General features: G+C 48.5%; 1 protein-coding gene across 1 annotated transcript; it reads right to left on the bottom strand.

Moving 5' to 3' along the window:
• Positions 1-47: 47 nt before the first annotated feature.
• LOC120983867 (receptor-type tyrosine-protein phosphatase mu-like) lies at positions 48-17,165 on the bottom strand. The gene is made up of 8 exons (XM_040413255.1): positions 17,032-17,165; positions 13,302-13,451; positions 13,103-13,202; positions 8,619-8,698; positions 8,170-8,304; positions 3,797-3,925; positions 3,561-3,718; positions 48-201 (listed from the first exon to the last, which is right to left on the bottom strand). The coding sequence occupies exons 1-8, from the start codon at positions 17,113-17,115 to the stop codon at positions 48-50; spliced, it is 990 nt and encodes a 329-aa protein (XP_040269189.1). The 5' UTR covers positions 17,116-17,165.
• Positions 17,166-24,931: the final 7,766 nt, after the last annotated feature.

Below are 24,931 nucleotides of genomic sequence, written 5' to 3'. Positions count from 1 at the left end.
CAGGGTGTCACGCCCTCTGCCAGGTCATATGATGGGGTGCACACAACTTACCACACAGCACTTACCTTACTAGGGATAAACTGGCAGCGTCTTTTCCGGAGCAACCGCACGGCCTGGCACACGTCTACGACGCCATCACTGCGGATCTGATCACAGAGAATCAGGCCGGCGCAGAACAGTCCGCAGCGGCTCGCACCGTCACTGCAGACATACACAGGCGGATCGTTATTATCAGTGTCTGCAATCACTTCCAAAGCTGCAGACAATTCTGCTGGTACAGCATGTCCTATACTCCAGTCACACCCAAACCTGCAGACACACTTCTGCTGTTACATCATGTCCTATACTCCAGTCACACCCAAGCCTGCAGTTTGCATCTTTCTCTCAAAGGAACAAATGTACTTAATGAACAACTCCAAGAATTTGCGGAAGAGTATTTAAACTAGGAAGGGGGGGGGCAAAAGAGTGAAAATAAAAGAGTCCAATTGCCCCCCGAAACAATGCCAGAACAGGTCAGAAGCACAGAGGTTAAGAAATGATAAGCTCAGAGTCCTGTCTACAAATGCTCGCAGTTTAGGTAAAAAAATCAATGAACTTGGGTCAATAATGGCATCTGAGAATGTAGATTTAGTGGCTGTTACGGAGACATGGTTTAATGAAAGAAATGACTGGGACATAACCATACCAGGGTACTCTTTATACAGAAGAGACAGAGAAGGCAAGAAAGGAGGAGGAGTGGCCCTGTATGTGAAAGATAGCATTAAATCTAACCTAATACAAGTTGGTGAGGCCAACATAGAGTCAGTTTGGGTTACGTTGCAGTTTGCTAACCATGCAGTAACTCGTGTAGGTGTGATATATAGATCACCTGGTCAAGTTAAAGAACTAGATGATCTACTAGTTGAAGAAATAGCTAAAATGACAATGAAAGGAGAAGTTATCATTATGGGAGATTTCAATCTTCCAGATATAAACTGGAAAACCAAAATAGCAAGTTCTACCAGGAGTACAGATATTCTAAATTCCCTACTGGGGTTATGTCTACAACAAGTGGTTGAGGAGCCAACTCGGAGGGAGGCCATTTTGGATTTGGTATTCACAAATGGGGATTCGGTATATGATGTCATTGTAGGCGAAACCTTGGGATCTAGTGATCACCAGTCAGTGTGGTTTAATATAAGAACTGTGAAAGAGTCCCACCACACAAAAACAAAAGTTTTAGATTTTAGAAAAACAGACTTTTCAAAAATGAAATTAGTCATAAATGAGTCCTCATCAGACTGGAACGGATTACATGGAGTCCAGGAGAAATGGGACTACTTAAAAGGTGCATTATTGAAGGCAACAGAAAATTGCATTAGGCTTGTCAGTAAAAGCAAAAAAAGGAAGAGACCACTGTGGTACTCAGCAGAAGTGGCCCAAATCATTAAAAATAAAAAGCTAGCATTTTGTAATTATAAAAAAACCCAGAGCAATGAAGATAAGGAAATCTACAAGATTAGGCAGAGAGAGGCCAAGCAAGTTATAAGAACTTCTAAAGCGCAGGCAGAAGAAAAACTAGCTCAGTCTATGAAAAAAGGGGATAAGACATTCTTCAGATATATAAATGAAAAAAGGAAATTAAAACAAGGAATAACTAAATTAAAAACAAAGGACGGAAGGTATGTAGAAGAGAATAAAGGGCTAGCCGACTGCCTTAATGAATACTTCTGTTCAGTTTTTACAAAAGAAAAAGGAGAAGGACCTCCACTAGAAAGAATGACTAATAAATCATTTGATGCATGTATCTTTACAGAGGAAGATGTTCTAAGTTTGCTGTCTAAGGTGAAGACAGATAAGTCACAGGGGCCTGATGAGATACACCCAAAATTATTAAAAGAGCTTAGTGGTGAGCTGGCAAAACCGTTAACAGATTTATTTAACCAATCATTAGTAACAGGACTCGTCCCGGAAGATTGGAAATTGGCAAATGTCGTGCCCATTCACAAGAAAGGTAGTAGGGAGGAATCGAGCAACTATAGACCAGTGAGTCTGACATCAATAGTAGGCAAATTAATGGAAACCCTATTAAAGGATAGGATTGTGGAACATCTAAAATCCCATGGATTGCAAGATGAAAAACAACATGGGTTTACTTCAGGGAGATCATGTCAAACAAATCTTATAGATTTTTTTGACTGGGTGAATAAAATAATAGACGGTGGAGGTGCAGTAGACATCGCATATCTAGATTTTAGTAAGGCTTTTGACACTGTCCCACATAGAAGACTTATCAATAAACTGCAGTCATTGAGCATGGACTCCCATATTGTTGAGTGGATTAGGCAGTGGCTGAGTGACAGACAACAGAGGGTTGTAGTCAATGGAGAACATTCAAAACAAGGTCATGTTACCAGTGGGGTTCCACAGGGATCTGTACTGGGACCAATTTTGTTTAATATCTTCATAAGTGATATTGCAAAAGGCCTCGATGGGAAGGTTTGTCTTTTTGCTGATGACACAAAGATATGTAACAGGGTTGATGTTCCTGGAGGGAAACGCCAAATGGAAAAGGATTTAGGAAAACTAGAAGAATGGTCAGAACTCTGGCAACTGAAATTTAATGTGGATAAGTGCAAGATAATGCACCTGGGGCGTAAAAACCCAAGGGCAGAATATAGAATATTTGACACAGTCCTGACCTCAGTATCTGAGGAAAGGGATTTAGGAGTAATTATTTCAGAAGACTTAAAGGTGGGAAGACAATGTAATAGGGCAGCACGAAATGCCAGCAGAATGCTTGGATGTATAGGGAGAGGTATAAGCAGTAGAAAGAGTGAAGTGCTTATGCCGCTGTACAGAACACTGGTGAGACCTCACTTGGAGTATTGTGCGCAGTACTGGAGGCCATATCTCCAGAAGGATATAGATACTCTAGAGAGAGTTCAGAGAAGAGCTACTAAACTAGTACATGGATTGCAGGATAAAACTTACCAGGAAAGGTTAAAGGACCTTAACATGTATAGCTTGGAAGAAAGACGAGACAGAGGGGAGATGATAGAAACTGCTAAATACATAAAGGGAATCAACAAGGGAAAAGAGGAGAGAAGATTTACAAGAAGAAAAACTGCTACAAGAGGACATAGTGTTAAATTAGAGGGGCAAAGGTTTAAAAGTAATATCAGGAAGTATTACTTTACTGAGAGAGTAGTGGATGCATGGAATAGCCTTCCTGCAGAAGTGGTAGCTGCAAATACAGTGGAGGAGGTTAAGCATGCATGGGATAGGCATAAGGCCATCCTTCATATAAGATAGGGCCGGGGCTATCCATAGTATTCAGTATATTGGGCAGACTAGATGGGCCAAATGGTTCTTATCTGCCGACACATTCTAGGCTTCTATGTTTCTATGTTTCTATGCAGACACAATTCTGCTGTTACATCATGTCCTATACTCCAGTCACATCCAAAGCTGCAGACACAATTCTGCTGGTACAGCATGTCCAATACTCCAGTCACATCCAAAGCTGTTCTCACAGTTCTGGTTTGGAATGTACACAGGGGTATATACTACACACTGACCTGCAGGTGACCAGGATGTGGCTGTCCGCCATCTGCTGTTGACGTTTTTCCACGTCCCCGATCAGGGTGACGAGGGCGGACGGATTGTGAGGGAGATCCCGATCCAGGGGCCACGAGTCCAGCTGCCACAGCGTCACGTCCAGGGCAGAGTCCAACATCTGGAAGATCATGTGATCCAGGAACACAGTAACCAGCCAATCACTGGGGACATAAGTCACATGACCGTCTACACTCACCTCGCCAGCCCTCCTCACACTCAGCGACGTCTGCCTGTAGCCGTTCTCTGACTGGTTGACAGTCGCCATGACGATAAAGCCCCCATAACCGGATTCTCCCCGATGTGGCCAAAAGCGCAACAAACCGATCTGCGGGCGAGACGTCCGAAAAGATTATATTATTACACGGGGCCCTGAATCCAGAGGGTCTGTTACAATGTGTCAGTGTGAACAATGCTCTGTGAGCTCAGCACTGCACGTATCTCTCCTGTCCGAAGGGTCTGTTACAATGTGTCAGTGTGAACAGCGCTCTGTGAGCTCAGCACTGCACATATCTCTCCTGTCCGAAGGGTCTGTTACAATGTGTCAGTGTGAACAGCGCTCTGTGAGCTCAGCACTGCACGTATCTCTCCTGTCCGGAGGGTCTGTTACAATGTGTCAGTGTGAACAACGCTCTGTGAGCTCAGCACTGCACATATCTCTCCTGTCCGGAGGGTCTGTTACAATGTGTCAGTCTGAACAGCGCTCTGTGAGCTCAGCACTGCACATATCTCTCCTGTCCGGAGGGTCTGTTACAATGTGTCAGTGTGAACAGCGCTCTGTGAGCTCAGCACTGCACATATCTCTCCTGTCCGGAGGGTCTGTTACAATGTGTCAGTGTGAACAATGCTCTGTGAGCTCAGCACTGCACATATCTCTCCTGTCCGGAGGGTCTGTTACAATGTGTCAGTGTGAACAGCGCTCTGTGAGCTCAGCACTGCACATATCTCTCCTGTCCGGAGGGTCTGTTACAATGTGTCAGTGTGAACAATGCTCTGTGAGCTCAGCACTGCACATATCTCTCCTGTCCGGAGGGTCTGTTACAATGTGTCAGTGTGAACAATGCTCTGTGAGCTCAGCACTGCACATATCTCTCCTGTCCGGAGGGTCTGTTACAATGTGTCAGTGTGAACAGCGCTCTGTGAGCTCAGCACTGCACATATCTCTCCTGTCCGAAGGGTCTGTTACAATGTGTCAGTGTGAACAGCGCTCTGTGAGCTCAGCACTGCACATATCTCTCCTGTCCGGAGGGTCTGTTACAATGTGTCAGTGTGAACAATGCTCTGTGAGCTCAGCACTGCACATATCTCTCCTGTCCGGAGGGTCTGTTACAATGTGTCAGTATGAACAATGCTCTGTGAGCTCAGCACTGCACATATCTCTCCTGTCCGGAGGGTCTGTTACAATGTGTCAGTGTGAACAGCGCTCTGTGAGCTCAGCACTGCACATATCTCTCCTGTCCGGAGGGTCTGTTACAATGTGTCAGTGTGAACAGCGCTCTGTGAGCTCAGCACTGCACATATCTCTCCTGTCCGGAGGGTCTGTTACAATGTGTCAGTGTGAACAATGCTCTGTGAGCTCAGCACTGCACATATCTCTCCTGTCCGGAGGGTCTGTTACAATGTGTCAGTGTGAACAGGGCTCTGTGAGCTCAGCACTGCACATATCTCTCCTGTCCGGAGGGTCTGTTACAATGTGTCAGTGTGAACAATGCTCTGTGAGCTCAGCACTGCACATATCTCTCCTGTCCGGAGGGTCTGTTACAATGTGTCAGTGTGAACAGCGCTCTGTGAGCTCAGCACTGCACATATCTCTCCTGTCCGGAGGGTCTGTTACAATGTGTCAGTGTGAACAGCGCTCTGTGAGCTCAGCACTGCACATATCTCTCCTGTCCGGAGGGTCTGTTACAATGTGTCAGTGTGAACAATGCTCTGTGAGCTCAGCACTGCACATATCTCTCCTGTCCGAAGGGTCTGTTACAATGTGTCAGTGTGAACAGCGCTCTGTGAGCTCAGCACTGCACGTATCTCTCCTGTCCGGAGGGTCTGTTACAATGTGTCAGTGTGAACAACGCTCTGTGAGCTCAGCACTGCACATATCTCTCCTGTCCGGAGGGTCTGTTACAATGTGTCAGTCTGAACAGCGCTCTGTGAGCTCAGCACTGCACATATCTCTCCTGTCCGGAGGGTCTGTTACAATGTGTCAGTGTGAACAGCGCTCTGTGAGCTCAGCACTGCACATATCTCTCCTGTCCGGAGGGTCTGTTACAATGTGTCAGTGTGAACAATGCTCTGTGAGCTCAGCACTGCACATATCTCTCCTGTCCGGAGGGTCTGTTACAATGTGTCAGTGTGAACAATGCTCTGTGAGCTCAGCACTGCACATATCTCTCCTGTCCGGAGGGTCTGTTACAATGTGTCAGTGTGAACAGCGCTCTGTGAGCTCAGCACTGCACATATCTCTCCTGTCCGGAGGGTCTGTTACAATGTGTCAGTGTGAACAGCGCTCTGTGAGCTCAGCACTGCACATATCTCTCCTGTCCGGAGGGTCTGTTACAATGTGTCAGTATGAACAATGCTCTGTGAGCTCAGCACTGCACATATCTCTCCTGTCCGGAGGGTCTGTTACAATGTGTCAGTATGAACAATGCTCTGTGAGCTCAGCACTGCACATATCTCTCCTGTCCGGAGGGTCTGTTACAATGTGTCAGTGTGAACAGCGCTCTGTGAGCTCAGCACTGCACATATCTCTCCTGTCCGGAGGGTCTGTTACAATGTGTCAGTGTGAACAGCGCTCTGTGAGCTCAGCACTGCACATATCTCTCCTGTCCGGAGGGTCTGTTACAATGTGTCAGTGTGAACAATGCTCTGTGAGCTCAGCACTGCACATATCTCTCCTGTCCGGAGGGTCTGTTACAATGTGTCAGTGTGAACAGGGCTCTGTGAGCTCAGCACTGCACATATCTCTCCTGTCCGGAGGGTCTGTTACAATGTGTCAGTGTGAACAATGCTCTGTGAGCTCAGCACTGCACATATCTCTCCTGTCCGGAGGGTCTGTTACAATGTGTCAGTGTGAACAGCGCTCTGTGAGCTCAGCACTGCACATATCTCTCCTGTCCGGAGGGTCTGTTACAATGTGTCAGTATGAACAATGCTCTGTGAGCTCAGCACTGCACATATCTCTCCTGTCCGGAGGGTCTGTTACAATGTGTCAGTATGAACAATGCTCTGTGAGCTCAGCACTGCACATATCTCTCCTGTCCGGAGGGTCTGTTACAATGTGTCAGTGTGAACAATGCTCTGTGAGCTCAGCACTGCACATATCTCTCCTGTCAGGAGGGTCTGTTACAATGTGTCAGTGTGAACAATGCTCTGTGAGCTCAGCACTGCACATATCTCTCCTGTCCGGAGGGTCTGTTACAATGTGTCAGTGTGAACAGCGCTCTGTGAGCTCAGCACTGCACATATCTCTCCTGTCCGGAGGGTCTGTTACAATGTGTCAGTGTGAACAACGCTCTGTGAGCTCAGCACTGCACATATCTCTCCTGTCCGGAGGGTCTGTTACAATGTGTCAGTATGAACAATGCTCTGTGAGCTCAGCACTGCACATATCTCTCCTGTCCGGAGGATCTGTTACAATGTGTCAGTATGAACAATGCTCTGTGAGCTCAGCACTGCACATATCTCTCCTGTCCGGAGGGTCTGTTACAATGTGTCAGTGTGAACAGCGCTCTGTGAGCTCAGCACTGCACATATCTCTCCTGTCCAGAGGGTCTGTTACAATGTGTCAGTGTGAACAGCGCACTGTGAGCTCAGCACTGCACATATCTCTCCTGTCCGGAGGGTCTGTTACAATGTGTCAGTGTGAACAGCGCACTGTGAGCTCAGCACTGCACATATCTCTCCTGTCCGGAGGGTCTGTTACAATGTGTCAGTGTGAACAACGCTCTGTGAGCTCAGCACTGCACATATCTCTCCTGTCCGGAGGGTCTGTTACAATGTGTCAGTGTGAACAGCGCTCTGTGAGCTCAGCACTGCACATATCTCTCCTGTCCGGAGGGTCTGTTACAATGTGTCAGTGTGAACAGCGCTCTGTGAGCTCAGCACTGCACATATCTCTCCTGTCCGGAGGGTCTGTTACAATGTGTCAGTGTGAACAGCGCTCTGTGAGCTCAGCACTGCACATATCTCTCCTGTCCGGATGGTCTGTTACAATGTGTCAGTGTGAACAGCGCTCTGTGAGCTCAGCACTGCACATATCTCTCCTGTCCGGAGGGTCTGTTATTGCATCATTTTACAAAAAAGGCAGGCATTAAAAGTCAAAAAGTCGCAAAATGTGTGCAAACTGGGGTCTTGTATACTGGGGTCTTGTATACTGGGGGCTTGTATACTGGGGGCTTGTATACTGGGGGCTTGTATACTGGGGGCTTGTATACTGGGGGCTTGTATACTGGGGGCTTGTATACTGGGGGCTTCCTTTTCTCATAGAAAGTTACAGAATTGCTTCTTAGAGAACAATCAACCTGAACTTCCAGATGGTTGGGGGTAGGGCCGGGCTGGTAGGTTGTTACTGACCTGCTGCAGGTCCCGGGCCCGGTGCATCATCACCACTGACGTACACTTGTAGTCCCAGACCAGGGACCAGAAATCCTTCAGAGTCTCCTCCATGGGCAGTTGGGTGGCAATCATGACATCGTCGAGACAGTTAGACTGAAATAAAGGAGAGGCTTAGTAGTGAGGTGACCCCGAGACCTATCATGTGGGGGTCCAGGAGCTGGGGCCCATTGATCCCTGGGGGAGGTCAGGGTGTCAGACACATTGCTTCATTCACTGCACCATCTGACAGAACAGGGCTCCAGGGAAAGTCCTCTGTCACAGAGGTCCTTTGTTCTAGTTGGGGCCACAGCCCATGGACTCCTGTATGTCATATCTACTGCAGCAGAAGTTTGACATGTAGGTTACTACTATATGACATGTAGGTTAATTTTATGGTGGGGTACATATTCTAGAAGCATCCTCCTTACATTTACAAAAACAGCGTTGATGTACCCGGGGGTGCTATCTCTTGTCAACGATGACAGCAGAATGGGACGAGAGTGGTCATCTAGGGAGAGAAGAGAGACACAGGAGGAGTCAGTCTTTACCAGTCCTCATCCATCCCACCACCCTTCCCCTCACTGAAGAATCACAAAAAACACAAAGAAAACAACAAAATAGTCCAAAAACCACCCAAAAAAATAAAACATCCCAAAACCACCCAAACACCAAACTGTTCACATACCACCACAACAAATAAACCATCCAAATACCACAAAAAAACCACTGAAACAAATCTGTGGAAATATCACCACAAAAACGAAATCATCTAAAAACCACCCTAAAAATTAAGATAGTATACCCCAAAACAAAAACCAAACACGCAACACCCAAAAAGCAAACTGGTCACTGTTGTGGAAAAATTATTGTTCGCCGTATGGTCGACATCTATCCTTTGGAGATGCGCAGATTCGTTCGCATTCGCATCTGCGCAAAGACTTTCGTACGATGGTCTGGTCGTCCCAACCTGTAGCTGATTTGTTCCCGGCCTGGTATTACTGCAGGATACCAGTGTCATGGCGCCGGCTGAGGCGGGAGGGACGGGGACCGTCGAACAAAGGTTTCTTCATCCACGAGGATAAGCGCGGCAACGGAAAAGGCGCGAATATGTGTGCGAACGCGCGAACATAAGTTTGCGCAATCATTCACATCTTCGCCAGCCAATCACTTCATACCATAACCTGTCTCCTCATTGGTCATGATTGTAAGACCGCCTTCCAGCCAATCACCTGTCTCCTCATTGGTCATGATTGTAAGACCGCCTTCCAGCCAATCACTTCATACCATAACCTGTCTCCTCATTGGTCATGATTGTAAGACCGCCTTCGAGCCAATCACCTGTCTCCTCATTGGTCATGATTGTAAGACCGCCTTCCAGCCAATCACTTCATACCATAACCTGTCTCCTCATTGGTCATGATTGTAAGACCGCCTTCGAGCCAATCACCTGTCTCCTCCTCATTGGTCATGATTGTAAGACCGCCTCCCATCTTCTGGTATAAATAATCCTCGCCTAGCTGTTGGAAGCAGGCACATTATTGGAACCTACTTGAGAACGTCTCTGTGATGTTATTTTGGAGAAATTGCGCACACATCAACGCACACTACACCAAGGATTTCCCGATTGTACTTCTGGCGGTCGTTTTCGGTTGTGAGAACGAGACAAAGGAGCAACCACCCCTTAGACTAAACCAGGCGATATCAGTCACCAACCACCCCTTAGACTAAACCAAATACCACCCTAAATGCTAAATGGGTTAAATACCACCCCAAGAACTAATCCAGACATTAACCAGCCAAAAACTAAGCCAGGGGTGTGAGGGTGTCAGTCCTCCCGCACATAGACAGTGACGTCAGTCCTCCCGCACATAGACAGGGGAGTCAGTCCTCCCGCACATAGACAGGGGTGTCAGTCCTCCCGCACATAGACAGTGACGTCAGTCCTCCCACACATAGACAGGGATGTCATTCCTCCCGCACATAGACAGGGATGTCATTCCTCCCGCACATAGACAGGGGAGTCAGTCCTCCCGCACATAGACAGAGGTGTCAGTCCTCCCGCACATAGACAGGGATGTCAGTCCTCCCGCACATAGACAGGGGAGTCAGTCCTCCCGCACATAGACAGGGGAGTCAGTCCTCCCGCACATAGACAGTGACGTCAGTCCTCCCGCACATAGACAGGGGAGTCAGTCCTCCCGCACATAGACAGTGACGTCAGTCCTTCCGCACATAGACAGTGACGTCAGTCCTCCCGCACACAGACAGGGATGGCAGTCCTCCCGCACATACACAGGGGTTGTCAGTCCTCCCACACATAGACAGTGACGTCAGTCCTCCCGCACATACACAGGGGTTGTCAGTCCTCCCGCACATAGACAGTGACGTCAGTCCTTCCGCAGATTAGACAGTGACGTCAGTCCTCCCGCACCTAGACATGGATGTCAGTCCTCCCGCACATAGACAGGGGAGTCAGTCCTCCCGCACATACACAGGGGTGTCAGTCCTCCCGCACATAGACAGGGGAGTCAGTCCTCCCGCACATAGACAGGGGAGTCAGTCCTCCCGCACATAGACAGGGGAGTCAGTCCTCCCGCACATAGACAGTGACGTCAGTCCTCCCGCACATATACAGGGATGTCAGTCCTCCCGCACATATACAGGGATGTCAGTCCTCCCGCACATACACACATAAACATGGGTGTCAGTCCTCCCGTACATAGACAGTGACGTCAGTCCTCCCGCACATAGACAGTGACGTCAGTCCCTCCGCACATAGACAGTGACGTCAGTCCTCCCTCACATTGACAGTGACGTCAGTCCTCCCGCACATAGACAGTGATGTCAGTCCTCCCGCACATAGACAGTGACGCCAGTCCTCCCGCACATAGACAGGGATGTCAGTCCTCCCGCACATAGACAGGGATGTCAGTCCTCCCACACATAGACAGGGGAGTCAGTCCTCCTGCATATAGACAGGGGTGTCAGTCCTCCCACACATAGACAGGGGAGTCAGTCCTCCCACACATAGACAGGGGAGTCAGTCCTCCCGCACATAAACGGGGGTGTCAGTCCTCCCGCACATAGACAGGGGTGTCAGTCGTCCTGCTCATAGACAGGGGAGTCAGTCCTCCCGCACATAGACAGGGGTGTCAGTCCTCCCGCACATAGACAGAGGTGTCAGTCCTCCCGCACATAGACCGGGGTGTCAGTCCTCCCGCACATAGACAGAGGTGTCAGTCCTCCCGCACATAGACAGGGGTGTCAGTCTTCCCGCATACAGATATGGGGGTCAGTCCTCCCACACATAGACAGGGGTGTCAGTCCTCCCGCACATAGACAGGGGTGTCAGTCGTCCTGCCCATAGACAGGGGAGTCAGTCCTCCCGCACATAGACAGGGGTGTCAGTCGTCCTGCACATAGACAGGGGTGTCAGTCCTCCCGCACATAGACAGGGGTGTCAGTCCTCCTGCACATAGACAGGGGTGTCAGTCATGCCGCACATAGACAGAGGTGTCAGCCTTCCCGCATACAGATATGGGGGTCAGTCCTCCCGCACATAGACAGGGGTGTCAGTCCTCCCGCACATAGACAGGGTGTCAGTCGTCCTGCACATAGACAGGTGAGTCAGTCCTCCCGCACATAGACAGGGGTGTCAGTCGTCCTGCACATAGACAGGGGAGTCAGTCCTTCCACACATACACAGGGGAGTCAGTCCTCCCGCACATAGACAGGGGAGTCAGTCTTCCCTCACACAGATATGGGTGTCAGTCCTCCCGCACATAGACAGGGGAGTCAGTCCTCCCGCACATAGACAGTGGTGTCAGTCTTCCCGCACATAGACAGGGGTGTCAGTCGTCCTGCACATAGACAGGGGAGTCAGTCCTCCCGCACATAGACAGGGGTGTCAGTCGTCCTGCACATAGACAGGGGTGTCAGTCGTCCCGCACATAGACAGGGGTGTCAGTCCTCCCGCACATAGACAGGGGTGTCAGTCGTCCTGCCCATAGACAGGGGAGTCAGTCCTCCCGCACATAGACAGGGGTGTCAGTCGTCCTGCACATAGACAGGGGTGTCAGTCGTCCCGCACATAGACAGGGGTGTCAGTCCTCCCGCACATAGACAGGGGTGTCAGTCATGCCGCACATAGACAGAGGTGTCAGTCTTCCCGCATACAGATATGGGGGTCAGTCCTCCCGCACATAGACAGGGGTGTCAGTCATCCTGCACATAGACAGGTGAGTCAGTCCTCCCGCACATAGACAGGGGTGTCAGTCGTCCTGCACATAGACAGGGGAGTCAGTCCTCCCGCACATAGACAGGGTTGTCAGTCGTCCTGCACATAGACAGGGGGGTCCATCTTCCCGCACATAGACAGGGGAGTCAGTCCTCCCGCACATACACAGGGGAGTCAGTCCTCCCGCACATAGACAGGGGAGTCAGTCCTCCCACACATAGACAAGGGTTTCAGTCTTCCCTCACACAGATATGGGTGTCAGTCCTCCCGCACATAGACAGGGGAGTCAGTCCTCCTGCACATACACAGGGGAGTCAGTCCTCCCGCACATAGACAGGGGTGTCAGTCTTCCCTCACACAGATATGGGTGTCAGTCCTCCCGCACATAGACAGGGGTGTCAGTCTTCCCTCACACAGATATGGGTGTCAGTCCTCCCACACATAGACAGAGGTGTCAGTCCTCCCGCACATAGACAGTGACGTCAGTCCTCCCGCACATAGACAGGGGAGTCAGTCCTCCCGCACATAGACAGTGACGTCAGTCCTCCCGCACATAGACAGGGGTGTCAGTCTTCCCGCATACAGATATGGGTGTCAGTCCCCCCCACACACACAGTTGGGGTGTCAGACTCCTATATATGGCGGTTTGAGATGTGGTCCGCCCCCGGATTGTACCTGGCAGTATCCTGGAGTTCCGGTTCTTGCTCAGATTTTCTGGTTTCTTCGCTTCTTTACACGGATAAATCTGATATAATTCCGTTATTTCCCCCAAAGCCTGAAAAACCAACACTCCCATGAGCACACCATCACTCATCGCAGTACCTATACCATACACAATCCCATAGGGGGCAGTAATGTCTGAGAGCATTCTTACCTGGAATTCCCTGTCGCACCCGTCCATATCAGTGCAGGTGTCCTGTCTGGTCATGTGACTAAGGTGTCTCTTGATGTCCGGCACAGGTACGCTGGTCATGCCACACAGCAGCACCTCCAGGAGGATGTCGTATAGGAAGGCGTATTGTTCCTGTGATATAACATAACAACGGTGATGTCATCAGGGCCGGGGTCCTCTTGTGATGACAAAATGTCCCCACCCAGGACCCTCTGGAAGCTATAACCGGCTTGTGATCTCATAAACCCCATATCACAATCCAAGGTCTCTGGAGGACTTAACCATTTGTTCTCCTCCCTTTTTGAGTCTACTGAAAAGCATCATGGTCTTCATGATCAGTTGGCCCATAGCCCGAGATAATCTGATGTCAGCCCCATCTACCTGAACCATCTGTACATACTGTATATTTTTCGTCCTCCCCATCTTTGGGGACCTGGAGATCCATGGATTATACATTGTGTAACGGACCGTTTCAGCAGACAAGGGGTTAAAATCCGTTCAGGCGATGTGCCCCTTTCTGAGAGACAGGCACAGCTACTGCAGAACACCAACTCCCGAACTGGATACAAAATAGCACTCCAAACTGGAACCTCACGAATAGCTGCTAGCAGACGAACAGGAATCAGCTTACACTCCTGGCAATCAGTCTCTAACAGCATACAGCGGATCCCCCCAATAACGAGACAAGGCTCCGTGTTGAGGGTCAAGCAGTGGTCTCAGGTGCTGGCACACCCAGCCTGGTTTTTATTACAGTTGTTGCAATTACAGGTCCGCCCACAGGGAGGTATAAAACAACCAAGCCCATCTGGTGTACACGCCCCTAGGGGACCAGAATGAAGACTTGTGACATAGGACAGATATGCAGCACTGTAGGATACACAGGGACAATACATCCCCACAATGCATCATGGTTTCCTCCTCTCTGCCCTGAAGACACCCGAGGCTTAATCCAATTATCTCTCAAGACAAAGAGAAATCACCAATACACATGTGCAGACAACAGGACAGACATCACCCTTTAAACACACAATGGGACAATGGCACAATAGAAACACACCCAGCATTTTCCTCCCAAGCTGACAAGTTACACTTATTATAAATTGTTACAACTTTGTGAGTTTACATTGGCCATACATATAACTTACATCAATTTAAACAGTATAACTTGGGGACAAACCTATCCAAAATTCACTTGAATCGGTTCAGGGGTTTAAAAGTTAGTATGGGCCATAATCCTGAGGCAAGAGGCTGATAAACAGGCCTCTCCAAAACCCAGTGGCGAGGTTGGTTTCGCCACACAGGTAGTTGTTCCTGCCCCCCAGCAGCAGAGTGATATGCCGGGAAGGCAGTGTGAAATGCAGGGAGAGGAGAGCAGCGTCCTCCCTCCCCAGCGGCAGGCTGAGTTACAGGGGGTAGAGGTAGTTGTCCCTGCCCCCCAGCAGCAGAGTGATATGCCGGGAAGGCAGCGTGAAATGCAGGGAGAGGAGAGCAGCGTCCTCCCTCCCCAGCGGCAGGCTGAGTTACAGGGGGCAGAGGTAGTTGTCCCTGCCCCCCAGCAGCAGAGTGATATGCCGGGAAGGCAGTGTGAAATGAAGGGAGAAGAGAGCAGCGTCCTCCCTCCCCAGCGGCAGGCTGAGTTACAGGGGGCAGAGGTAGTTGTTCCTGCCCCCCAGCAGCAGAGTGATATGCCGGGAAGGCAGTGTGAAATGCAGGGAGAGGAGAGCAGCGTCCTCCCTCCCCAGCGGCAGGCTGAGTTACAGGGGGCAGAGGTAGTTGTTCCTGCCCCCCAGCAGCAGAGTGATATTCCGGGAAGGCAGTGTGAAATGCAGGGAGAGGAGAGCAGCGTCCTCCCTCCCCAGCGGCAGGCTGAGTTACAGGGGGCAGAGGTAGTTGTTCCTGCCCCCCCAGCAGCAGAGTGATTTTTTGGGAATTTGGAGCCCAGTCTCCATTCCCCAGCGGCAGAGTGTCCAGCAGGGAATAGAGAGCCCAGTCTCCTTTCCCCAGCAGCAGGACACTGTATTGGGAGCGGAGACGGTCGGTCGCCCTCCCCAGCGGCTGGAAGTATGTATGGGAGAGGAGCTTGTTACCCCCTCTCCCCAGCGGCAGCTTAACGCACCAGGGGGAGACAGTAAGCCCCACAACAGTGCAGATGGGACCGTGGTCTCTGCACTTACAGCACAGGGGGTAGAGACAGTCGGTCTCCCCCTCCAACAACCAGGCTTCTTCCGTGGTAGCGCTGGCACCAGGGCAGAGTACCGCTGATCCCTGCCCACAAAGCAACCTCCACTCCAAGCCAGGGAGCAACACAGAGACCGGGAGTACCAGCTTCCAACATAACCTTGGTGGACTCACTGGACAGAGACAGGCTACCAAATGCAACAGGTCCAGTATTGGGTTGTGGGTGGGCTGCCAGACTAACTCAGGTACCGACCGGCGTCAGGTCAGGTATCTGGTTACTCTTCCCGGGGGGGGGGGGATGTGTGGTGAAACCAACCTCGCCACTGGGTTTTGGAGAGGCCTGTTTATCAGCCTCTTGCCTCAGGATTATGGCCCATACTAACTTTTAAACCCCTGAACCGATTCAAGTGAATTTTGGATAGGTTTGTCCCCAAGTTATACTGTTTAAATTGATGTAAGTTATATGTATGGCCAATGTAAACTCACAAAGTTGTAACAATTTATAATAAGTGTAACTTGTCAGCTTGGGAGGAAAATGCTGGGTGTGTTTCTATTGTGCCATTGTCCCATTGTGTGTTTAAAGGGTGATGTCTGTCCTATTGTCTGCACATGTGTATTGGTGACTTCTCTTTGTCTTGAGAGATAATTGGATTACGCCTCGGGTGTCTCCAGGGCAGAGAGGAGGAAACCATGATGCATTGTGGGGATGTATTGTCTCTGTGTATCCTACAGTGCTGCATCTGTCCTATGTCACAGTCTTCATTCTGGTCCCCTAGGGGCGTGTACACCAGATGGGCTTGGTTGTTTTATACCACCCTGTGGGCGGACCTGTAATTGCAACAACTGTAATAAAAACCAGGCTGGGTGTGCCAGCACCTCAGACCACTGCTTGACCCTCAACACGGAGCCTTGTCTCGTTATTGGGGGGATCCGCTGTATGCCTTTAGAGACTGATTGCCAGGAGTGTAAGCTGATTCCTGTTCGTCTGCTAGCAGCTATTCGTGAGGTTCCAGTTTGGAGTGCTATTTTGTATCCAGTTCGGGACATTGGTGTTCTGCGGTAGCTGGGCCTGTCTCTCAGAAAGGGGCACATCGCCTAAACGGATTTTAACCCCTTGTCTGCTGAAACGGTCCGTTACACATTGTCAATAATATCACTAATATTGACCTTCTCCTGGCCTCCAGCCTTCTGCAGTAATGGGACTGTTGTGCTTGCTCTGGGGTTGCCATGGCAATTTATGTCAATTTATTGCCAGAATTTCCTGTCATGTGACTTTGGCAGGATCCCATAGACACGGCTGCACTGAGATCCCGTCCCAGCAAGTCCTTGTTCTACCCTTAAAAGACTCCATTAGCAGGAAGTCCATGCACAAAGGAGGAAGTGCTTGGCATTGTCATGGTAACCCCAGAGCAAGCACAATATTTCCATGACTTCTGCAGGGAGGAGTTGATGGATGCTAGACAGTCACAGCCCTCAGAGAAGGGGCACACACAGGGCAGACGTACAACCACACCACAGTCCACTCTGACCGCACCTTGTTCTGCACCATGTTCACTCTGCTCTTTCGTAGCCGCTGGACGCAGCTGAACACATTCACCTTCTTCACATCTCTCGCCATCTTCAGGAGGATATCCAAAGCTATCAACGTCCCGGTTCTTCCAATCCCAGCGCTGCGAACAGAATAAAGGAGTACTGCTAGTAACGGTCCGGAGGAGGGAGAAGGGCGCCAGGCAGACATCATGAGCAGAACCAGATTTACTCATCAAGTGGGGTGAATCCCTCATTCTGGTGGTCACAGGCTGGAAACGAGGCGACGACTCACATATACAATGTAGATTTAACCGCAACCCAAAAAGCAGCCATGTTTATCTACAGTCACATCATGGCACCAAGATATGGTCAATATACCATCATACTACTGCAAAACAGCACTGCCATACCGGGCATAAATAATACTGCCATACAGAGACCGAGCATTAGCCATAATAGAGGCCAACACTGCAATGGTGCCAGCCATAGTGTTCACATAACAGTGCCATGGTGCCAGCCATAGTGTTCACATAACAGTGCCATGGTGCCAGCCATAGTGATCATATAACACTGCCATGGTGCCAACCACAGTGCTCATATAACAGTGCCATGGTGCCAGCCATAGTGTTCACATAACAGAGCTATGGTGCCAGCCATAGTGTTCACATAACAGTACCATGGTGCCAACCACAGTGCTCATATAACAGTGCGATGGTGCCAGCCATAGTGCTCATATAACAGTGCCATTGTGCCAGCTATAGTGCTCATATAACAGTGCCATTGTACCAGCCATAGTGTTCACATAACAGAGCTATGGTGCCAGCAATAGTGTTCATATAACAGAGCTATGGTGCCAGCCATAGTGATCATATAACAGTGCCATGGTGGCAGCCATAGTGATCATATAACAGTGCCATGGTGCCAGCTATAGTGATCATATAACAGTGCCATGGTGCCAGCCATAGTGATCATATAATAGAGCCATGGTGCCAGCCATAGGGATCATATAACAGTGCCATGGTGTCAGCCATAGTGATTATATAACAGTGCCATTGTGCCAGCCATAATGCTCATATAACAGTGCCATGGTGCCAGCCATAGTGATCATATAACAGTGCCATTGTGTCAGCCATAGTGATCATATAACAGTGCCATGGTGCCAGCCATAGTGATTATATAACAGTGCCATTGTGCCAGCCATAGTGCTCATATAACAGTGCCATGGTGCCAGCCATAGTAATCATATAACAGTGCCATGGTGCCAGCCATAGTGTTCATATAACAGTGCTATGGTGACAGCCATAGTGTTCATATAACAGTGCCATGGTGCCAGCCATAGTGCTCATATAACAGTGCCATGGTGCCAGTTATAGTGATCATATAACAGAGCTATGGTGCTAACTATAGTGTTCATATAACAGAGCTATGGTGCCAGCTATAGTGATCATATAACAGTGCCATGGTGGCAGCCATAGTGATCATATAACAGTGCCATGGTGCCAGCTATAGTGTTCCTATAACAGTGCCATGGTGCCAGCCATAGTGATCATATAACAGTGCCATGGTGCCAGCTATAGTGATCATATAACAGTGCCATGGTGCCAGCCATAGTGATCATATAATAGAGCCATGGTGCCAGCCATAGGGATCATATAACAGTGCCATGGTGCCAGCCATAGTGATTATATAACAGTGCCATTGTGCCAGCCATAATGCTCATATAACAGTGCCATGGTGCCAGCCATAGTGATCATATAACAGTGCCATGGTGCCAGCCATAGTTATTATATAACAGTGCCATTGTGCCAGCCATAGTAATCATATAACAGTGCCATGGTGCCAGCCATAGTAATCATATAACAGTGCCATGGTGCCAGCCATAGTGTTCATATAACAGTGCCATGGTGCCAGCCATAGTGCTTATATAACAGTGCCATGGTGCCAGTTATAGTGATCATATAACAGAGCTATGGTGCCAACCACAGTGCTCATATAACAGTGCCATGGTGCCAGCTATAGTGTTCCTATAACAGTGCCATGGTGCCAGCTATAGTGATCATATAAAAGAACCATGGTGCCAGTTATAGTGATCATATAACAGTGCCATGGTGCCAGTTATAGTGATCATATAACAGTGCCACGGTGCCAGCTATAGTGATCATATAACAGTGCCATGGTGCCAGCCATAGTGATTATATAACAGTGCCATGGTGCCAGCCATAGTGTTCATATAACAGTGCCATGGTGCCAGCCATAGTGATCATATAACAGTGCCATGGTGCCAGCCATAGTGATTATATAACAGTGCCATTGTGCCAGCCATAATGCTCATATAACAGTGCCATGGTGCCAGCCATAGTGATCATATAACAGTGCCATTGTGTCAACCATAGTGATCATATAACAGTGCCATGGTGCCAGCCATAGTGATTATATAACAGTGCCATTGTGCCAGCCATAGTGCTCATATAACAGTGCCATGGTGCCAGCCATAGTAATCATATAACAGTGCCATGGTGCCAGCCATAGTGTTCATATAACAGTGCCATGGTGCCAGCCATAGTGCTCATATAACAGAGCTATGGTGCTAACTATAGTGTTCATATAACAGAGCTATGGTGCCAACCACAGTGCTCATATAACAGTGCCATGGTGCCAGCTATAGTGTTCCTATAACAGTGCCATGGTGCCAGCTATAGTGATCATATTAATGAACCATGGTGCCAGTTATAGTGATCATATAACAGTGCCATGGTGCCAGCCATAGTGATCCTATAACAGTGCCATGGTGCCAGTTATAGTGATCATATAACAGTGCCACAGTGCCAGCTATAGTGATCATATAACAGTGCCATGGTGCCAGCCATAGTGATAATATAACAGTGCCATGGTGCCAGCCATAGTGATTATATAACAGTGCCACGGTGCCAGCTATAGTGATCATATAACAGTGCCATGGTGCCATCCATAGTGATCATATAACAGTGCCATGGTGCCAGCCATAGTGTTCATATAACAGTGCCATGGTGCCAGCCATAGTGATTATATAACAGTGCCATGGTGCCAGCCATAGTGATCATATAACAGTGCCATGGTGCCAGCCATAGTAATCATATAACAGTGCCATGGTGCCAGCCATAGTGTTCATATAACAGTGCCATGGTGCCAGCCATAGTAATCATATAACAGTGCCATGGTGCCAGCCATAGTGTTCATATAACAGTGCCATGGTGCCAGCCATAGTGCTTATATAACAGTGCCATGGTGCCAGTTATAGTGATCATATAACAGAGCTATGGTGCCAACCACAGTGCTCATATAACAGTGCCATGGTGCAAGCTATAGTGTTCCTATAACAGTGCCATGGTGCCAGCTATAGTGATCATATAAAAGAACCATGGTGCCAGTTATAGTGATCATATAACAGTGCCATGGTGCCAGCCATAGTGATCCTATAACAGTGCCATGGTGCCAGTTATAGTGATCATATAACAGTGCCACGGTGCCAGCTATAGTGATCATATAACAGTGCCATGGTGCCAGCCATAGTGATTATATAACAGTGCCATGGTGCCAGCCATAGTGTTCATATAACAGTGCCATGGTGCCAGCTATAGTGATCATATAACAGTGCCATGGTGCCAGCCATAGTGATCATATAATAGAGCCATGGTGCCAGCCATAGGGATCATATAACAGTGCCATGGTGCCAGCCATAGTGATTATATAACAGTGCCATTGTGCCAGCCATAATGCTCATATAACAGTGCCATGGTGCCAGCCATAGTGATCATATAACAGTGCCATTGTGTCAACCATAGTGATCATATAACAGTGCCATGGTGCCAGCCATAGTGCTCATATAACAGTGCCATGGTGCCAGCCATAGTAATCATATAACAGTGCCATGGTGCCAGCCATAGTGTTCATATAACAGTGCCATGGTGCCAGCCATAGTGATCATATAACAGTGCCATGGTGCCAGCCATAGTGCTCATATAACAGTGCCATGGTGCCAGCCATAGTAATCATATAACAGTGCCATGGTGCCAGCCATAGTGTTCATATAACAGTGCCATGGTGCCAGCCATAGTGATCATATAACAGTGCCATGGTGCCAGCCATAGTGCTCATATAACAGTGCCATGGTGCCAGCCGTAGTAATCATATAACAGTGCCATGGTGCCAGCCATAGTGTTCATATAACAGTGCCATGGTGCCAGCCATAGTGTTCATATAACAGAGCTATGGTGCCAACCACAGTGCTCATATAACAGTGCCATGGTGCCAGCTATAGTGTTCCTATAACAGTGCCATGGTGCCAACTATAGTGATCATATAAAAGAACCATGGTGCCAGTTATAGTGATCATATAACAGTGCCATGGTGCCAGCCATAGTGATCCTATAACAGTGCCATGGTGCCAGTTATAGTGATCATATAACAGTGCCACGGTGCCAGCTATAGTGATCATATAACAGTGCCATGGTGCCATCCATAGTGATCATATAACAGTGCCATGGTGCCAGCCATAGTGTTCATATAACAGTGCCATGGTGCCAGCCATAGTGATTATATAACAGTGCCATGGTGCCAGCCATAGTGATCATATAACAGTGCCATGGTGCCAGCTATAGTGTTCAACAGTATCATACCAGGCCTAAATAATACTATTATACAAAGGTCAAACAGTAGCATCAGCTATAGAGGCATTATTATAATGTCAGCCAAAATGTCGATATAATAGCATCAGTAATAATACCCACATAAAACTAACAGCTATAGTGCCCTTATAGGGTGCGTGGTGCCCATGTTATACTGCCAAGCATAGTGCCCATAGAATCGAGCCAGCCACAATGCTCATATACACTGCTCAAATAAAGGGAACACTTAAACAACACGATGTAACTCCAAGTCAATCGCACTTCTGTGAAATCAAACTGTCCACTTAGGAAGCAACACTGAGTGACAATCAATCTCACATGCTGTTGTGCAAATGGGATAGACAACAGGTGGAAATTATAGGCAATTAGCAAGACACCCCCAATAAAGGAGTGGTTCTGCAGGTGGTGACCACAGACCACTTCTCAGTTCCTATGCTTCCTGGTTGATGTTTTGGTCACTTTTGAATGCTGGCGGTGCTTTCACTCTAGTGGTAGCATGAGACGGAGTCTACAACCCACACAAGTGGCTCAGGTAGTGCAGCTTATCCAGGATGGCACATCAATGTGAGCTGTGGCAAGAAGGTTTGCTGTGTCTGTCAGCGTAGTGTCCAGAGCATGTAGGCGCTACCAGGAGACAGGCCAGTACATCAGGAGACGTGGAGGAGGCCGTAGGAGGGCAACAACCCAGCAGCAGGACCGCTACCTCCGCCTTTGTGCAAGGAGGAACAGGAGGAGCACTGCCAGAGCCCTGCAAAATGACCTCCAGCAGGCCACAAATGTGCATGTGTCTGCTCAAACGGTCAGAAACAGACTCCATGAGGGTGATATGAGGGCCCGACGTCCACAGGTGGGGGTTGTGCTTACAGCCCAACACCGTGCAGGACGTTTGGCATTTGCCAGAGAACACCAAGATTGGCAAATTCGCCACTGGCGCCCTGTGCTCTTCACAGATGAAAGCAGGTTCACACTGAGCACATGTGACAGACGTGACAGAGTCTGGAGATGCCGTGGAGAACGTTCTGCTGCCTGCAACATCCTCCAGCATGACCGGTTTGGCATTGGGTCAGTAATGGTGTGGGGTGGCATTTCTTTGGAGGGCCGCACAGCCCTCCATGTGCTCGCCAGAGGTAGCCTGACTGCCATTAGGTACCGAGATGAGATCCTCAGACCCCTTGTGAGACCATATGCTGGTGCGGTTGGCCCTGGGTTCCTCCTAATGCAAGACAATGCTAGACCTCATGTGGCTGGAGTGTGTCAGCAGTTCCTGCAAGACGAAGGCATTGATGCTATGGACTGGCCCGCCCGTTCCCCAGACCTGAATCCAATTGAGCACATCTGGGACATCACGTCTCGCTCTATCCACCAACGTCACGTTGCACCACAGACTGTCCAGGAGTTGGCAGATGCTTTAGTCCAGGTCTAGGAGGAGATCCCTCAGGAGACCGTCCGCCACCTCATAAGGAGCATGCACAGGCGTTGTAGGGAGGTCATACAGGCACGTGGAGGCCACACACACTACTGAGCCTCATTTTGACTTGTTTTAAGGACATTACATCAAAGTTGGATCAGCCTGTAGTGTGTTTTTCCACTTTAATTTTGAGTGTGACTCCAAATCCAGACCTCCATGGGTTGAAAAATTTGATTTACATTTTTCTATTTTTGTGTGATTTTGTTGTCAGCACATTCAACTATGTAAAGAACAAAGTATTTCAGAAGAATATTTAATTAATTCAGATCTAGGATGTGTTATTTTTGTGTTCCCTTTATTTTTTTGAGCAGTGTAATAATATAATAGTGCCAACCAGTGCTAATATAATGTCAGCCACAGTGCTTATATAATACAGTAAGCGATAGTGTTCATAGAATAATACAAATTATAGTGCTAATATAATATTACCGACAATATAGATTATATAATAGTGCCAGCCATAGTGCTGATATAATAGTGCCAGCCACAGTGCTGATATAATAGTGCCAGCCACAGTGCTGATAAAATAGTGCCAGCCACAGTGTGATATAATAGTGCCAGCCATACTGCTGATATAATAGTGCCAGCCATAGTGCTGCTATAATAGTGCCAGCCACAGTGCTGATATAATAGTGCCAGCCACAGTGCTGATAAAATAGTGCCAGCCATACTGCTGATATAAAAGTGCCAGCCACAGTGCTGATATAATAGTGCCGGCCATAGTGCTGATATAATAGTGCCAGCCACAGTGCTGATATAATAGTGCCAGCCACAGTGTGATATAATAGTGCCATACACAGTGCTGATATAATAGTGCCAGCCACAGTGCTGATATAATAGTGCCAGCCACAGTGCTGCTATAATAGTGCCAGCCACAGTGCTGATATAATAGTGCCAGCCACAGTGCTGATATAATAGTGCCAGCCATACTGCTGATATAATAGTGCCAGCCATACTGCTGATATAATAGTGCCAGCCACAGTGCTGATATAATAGTGCCAGTCATACTGCTGATAATAGTGCCAGCCACAGTGATGATATAATAGTGCCAGTCACAGTGCTGATATAATAGTGCCAGCCATACTGCTGATATAATAGTGCCAGCCACAGTGCTGATATAATAGTGCCAGTCATACTGCTGATATAATAGTGCCAGCCACAATACTGATATAATAGTGCCAGCCACAGTGATGATATAATAGTGCCAGTCACAGTGCTGATATAATAGTGCCAGCCATACTACTGATATAATAGTGCCAGCCACAATACTGATATAATAGTGCCAGACACAGTGCTGATATAATAGTGCCAGACACAGTGCTGATATAATAGTGCCAGCCCCAATGCTGATATAATAGTGCCAGACACAGTGCTGATATAATAGTGCCAGACACAGTGCTGATATAATAGTGCCAGACACAGTGATGCTATAATAGTGCCAGCCACAGTGCTGATATAATAGTGCCAGCCACAATGCTGATATAATAGTGTCAATCATAGTGTGATATAATAGTGCCAGCCATAGTGCTGATATAATAGTGCCAGCCATGCTGCTGATATAATAGTGCCAGCCATGCTGCTGATATAATAGTGCCAGCCACAGTGCTGATATAATAGTGCCAGCCACAATGCTGATATAATAGTGCCAGCCACAGTATGATATAATAGTGCCAGACACAGTACTGCTATAATAGTGCCAGCCACAGTGCTGATATAATAGTGCCAGCCATAGTGCTGATATAATAGTGCCATACATAGTGCTGATATAATAG

This window comes from Bufo bufo, unplaced genomic scaffold (genome assembly GCF_905171765.1).
Source record: "Bufo bufo unplaced genomic scaffold, aBufBuf1.1, whole genome shotgun sequence".
Classification (NCBI taxonomy): Eukaryota; Metazoa; Chordata; class Amphibia; order Anura; family Bufonidae; genus Bufo; species Bufo bufo.
This window is presented reverse-complemented; position numbering and strand designations above follow the sequence as displayed.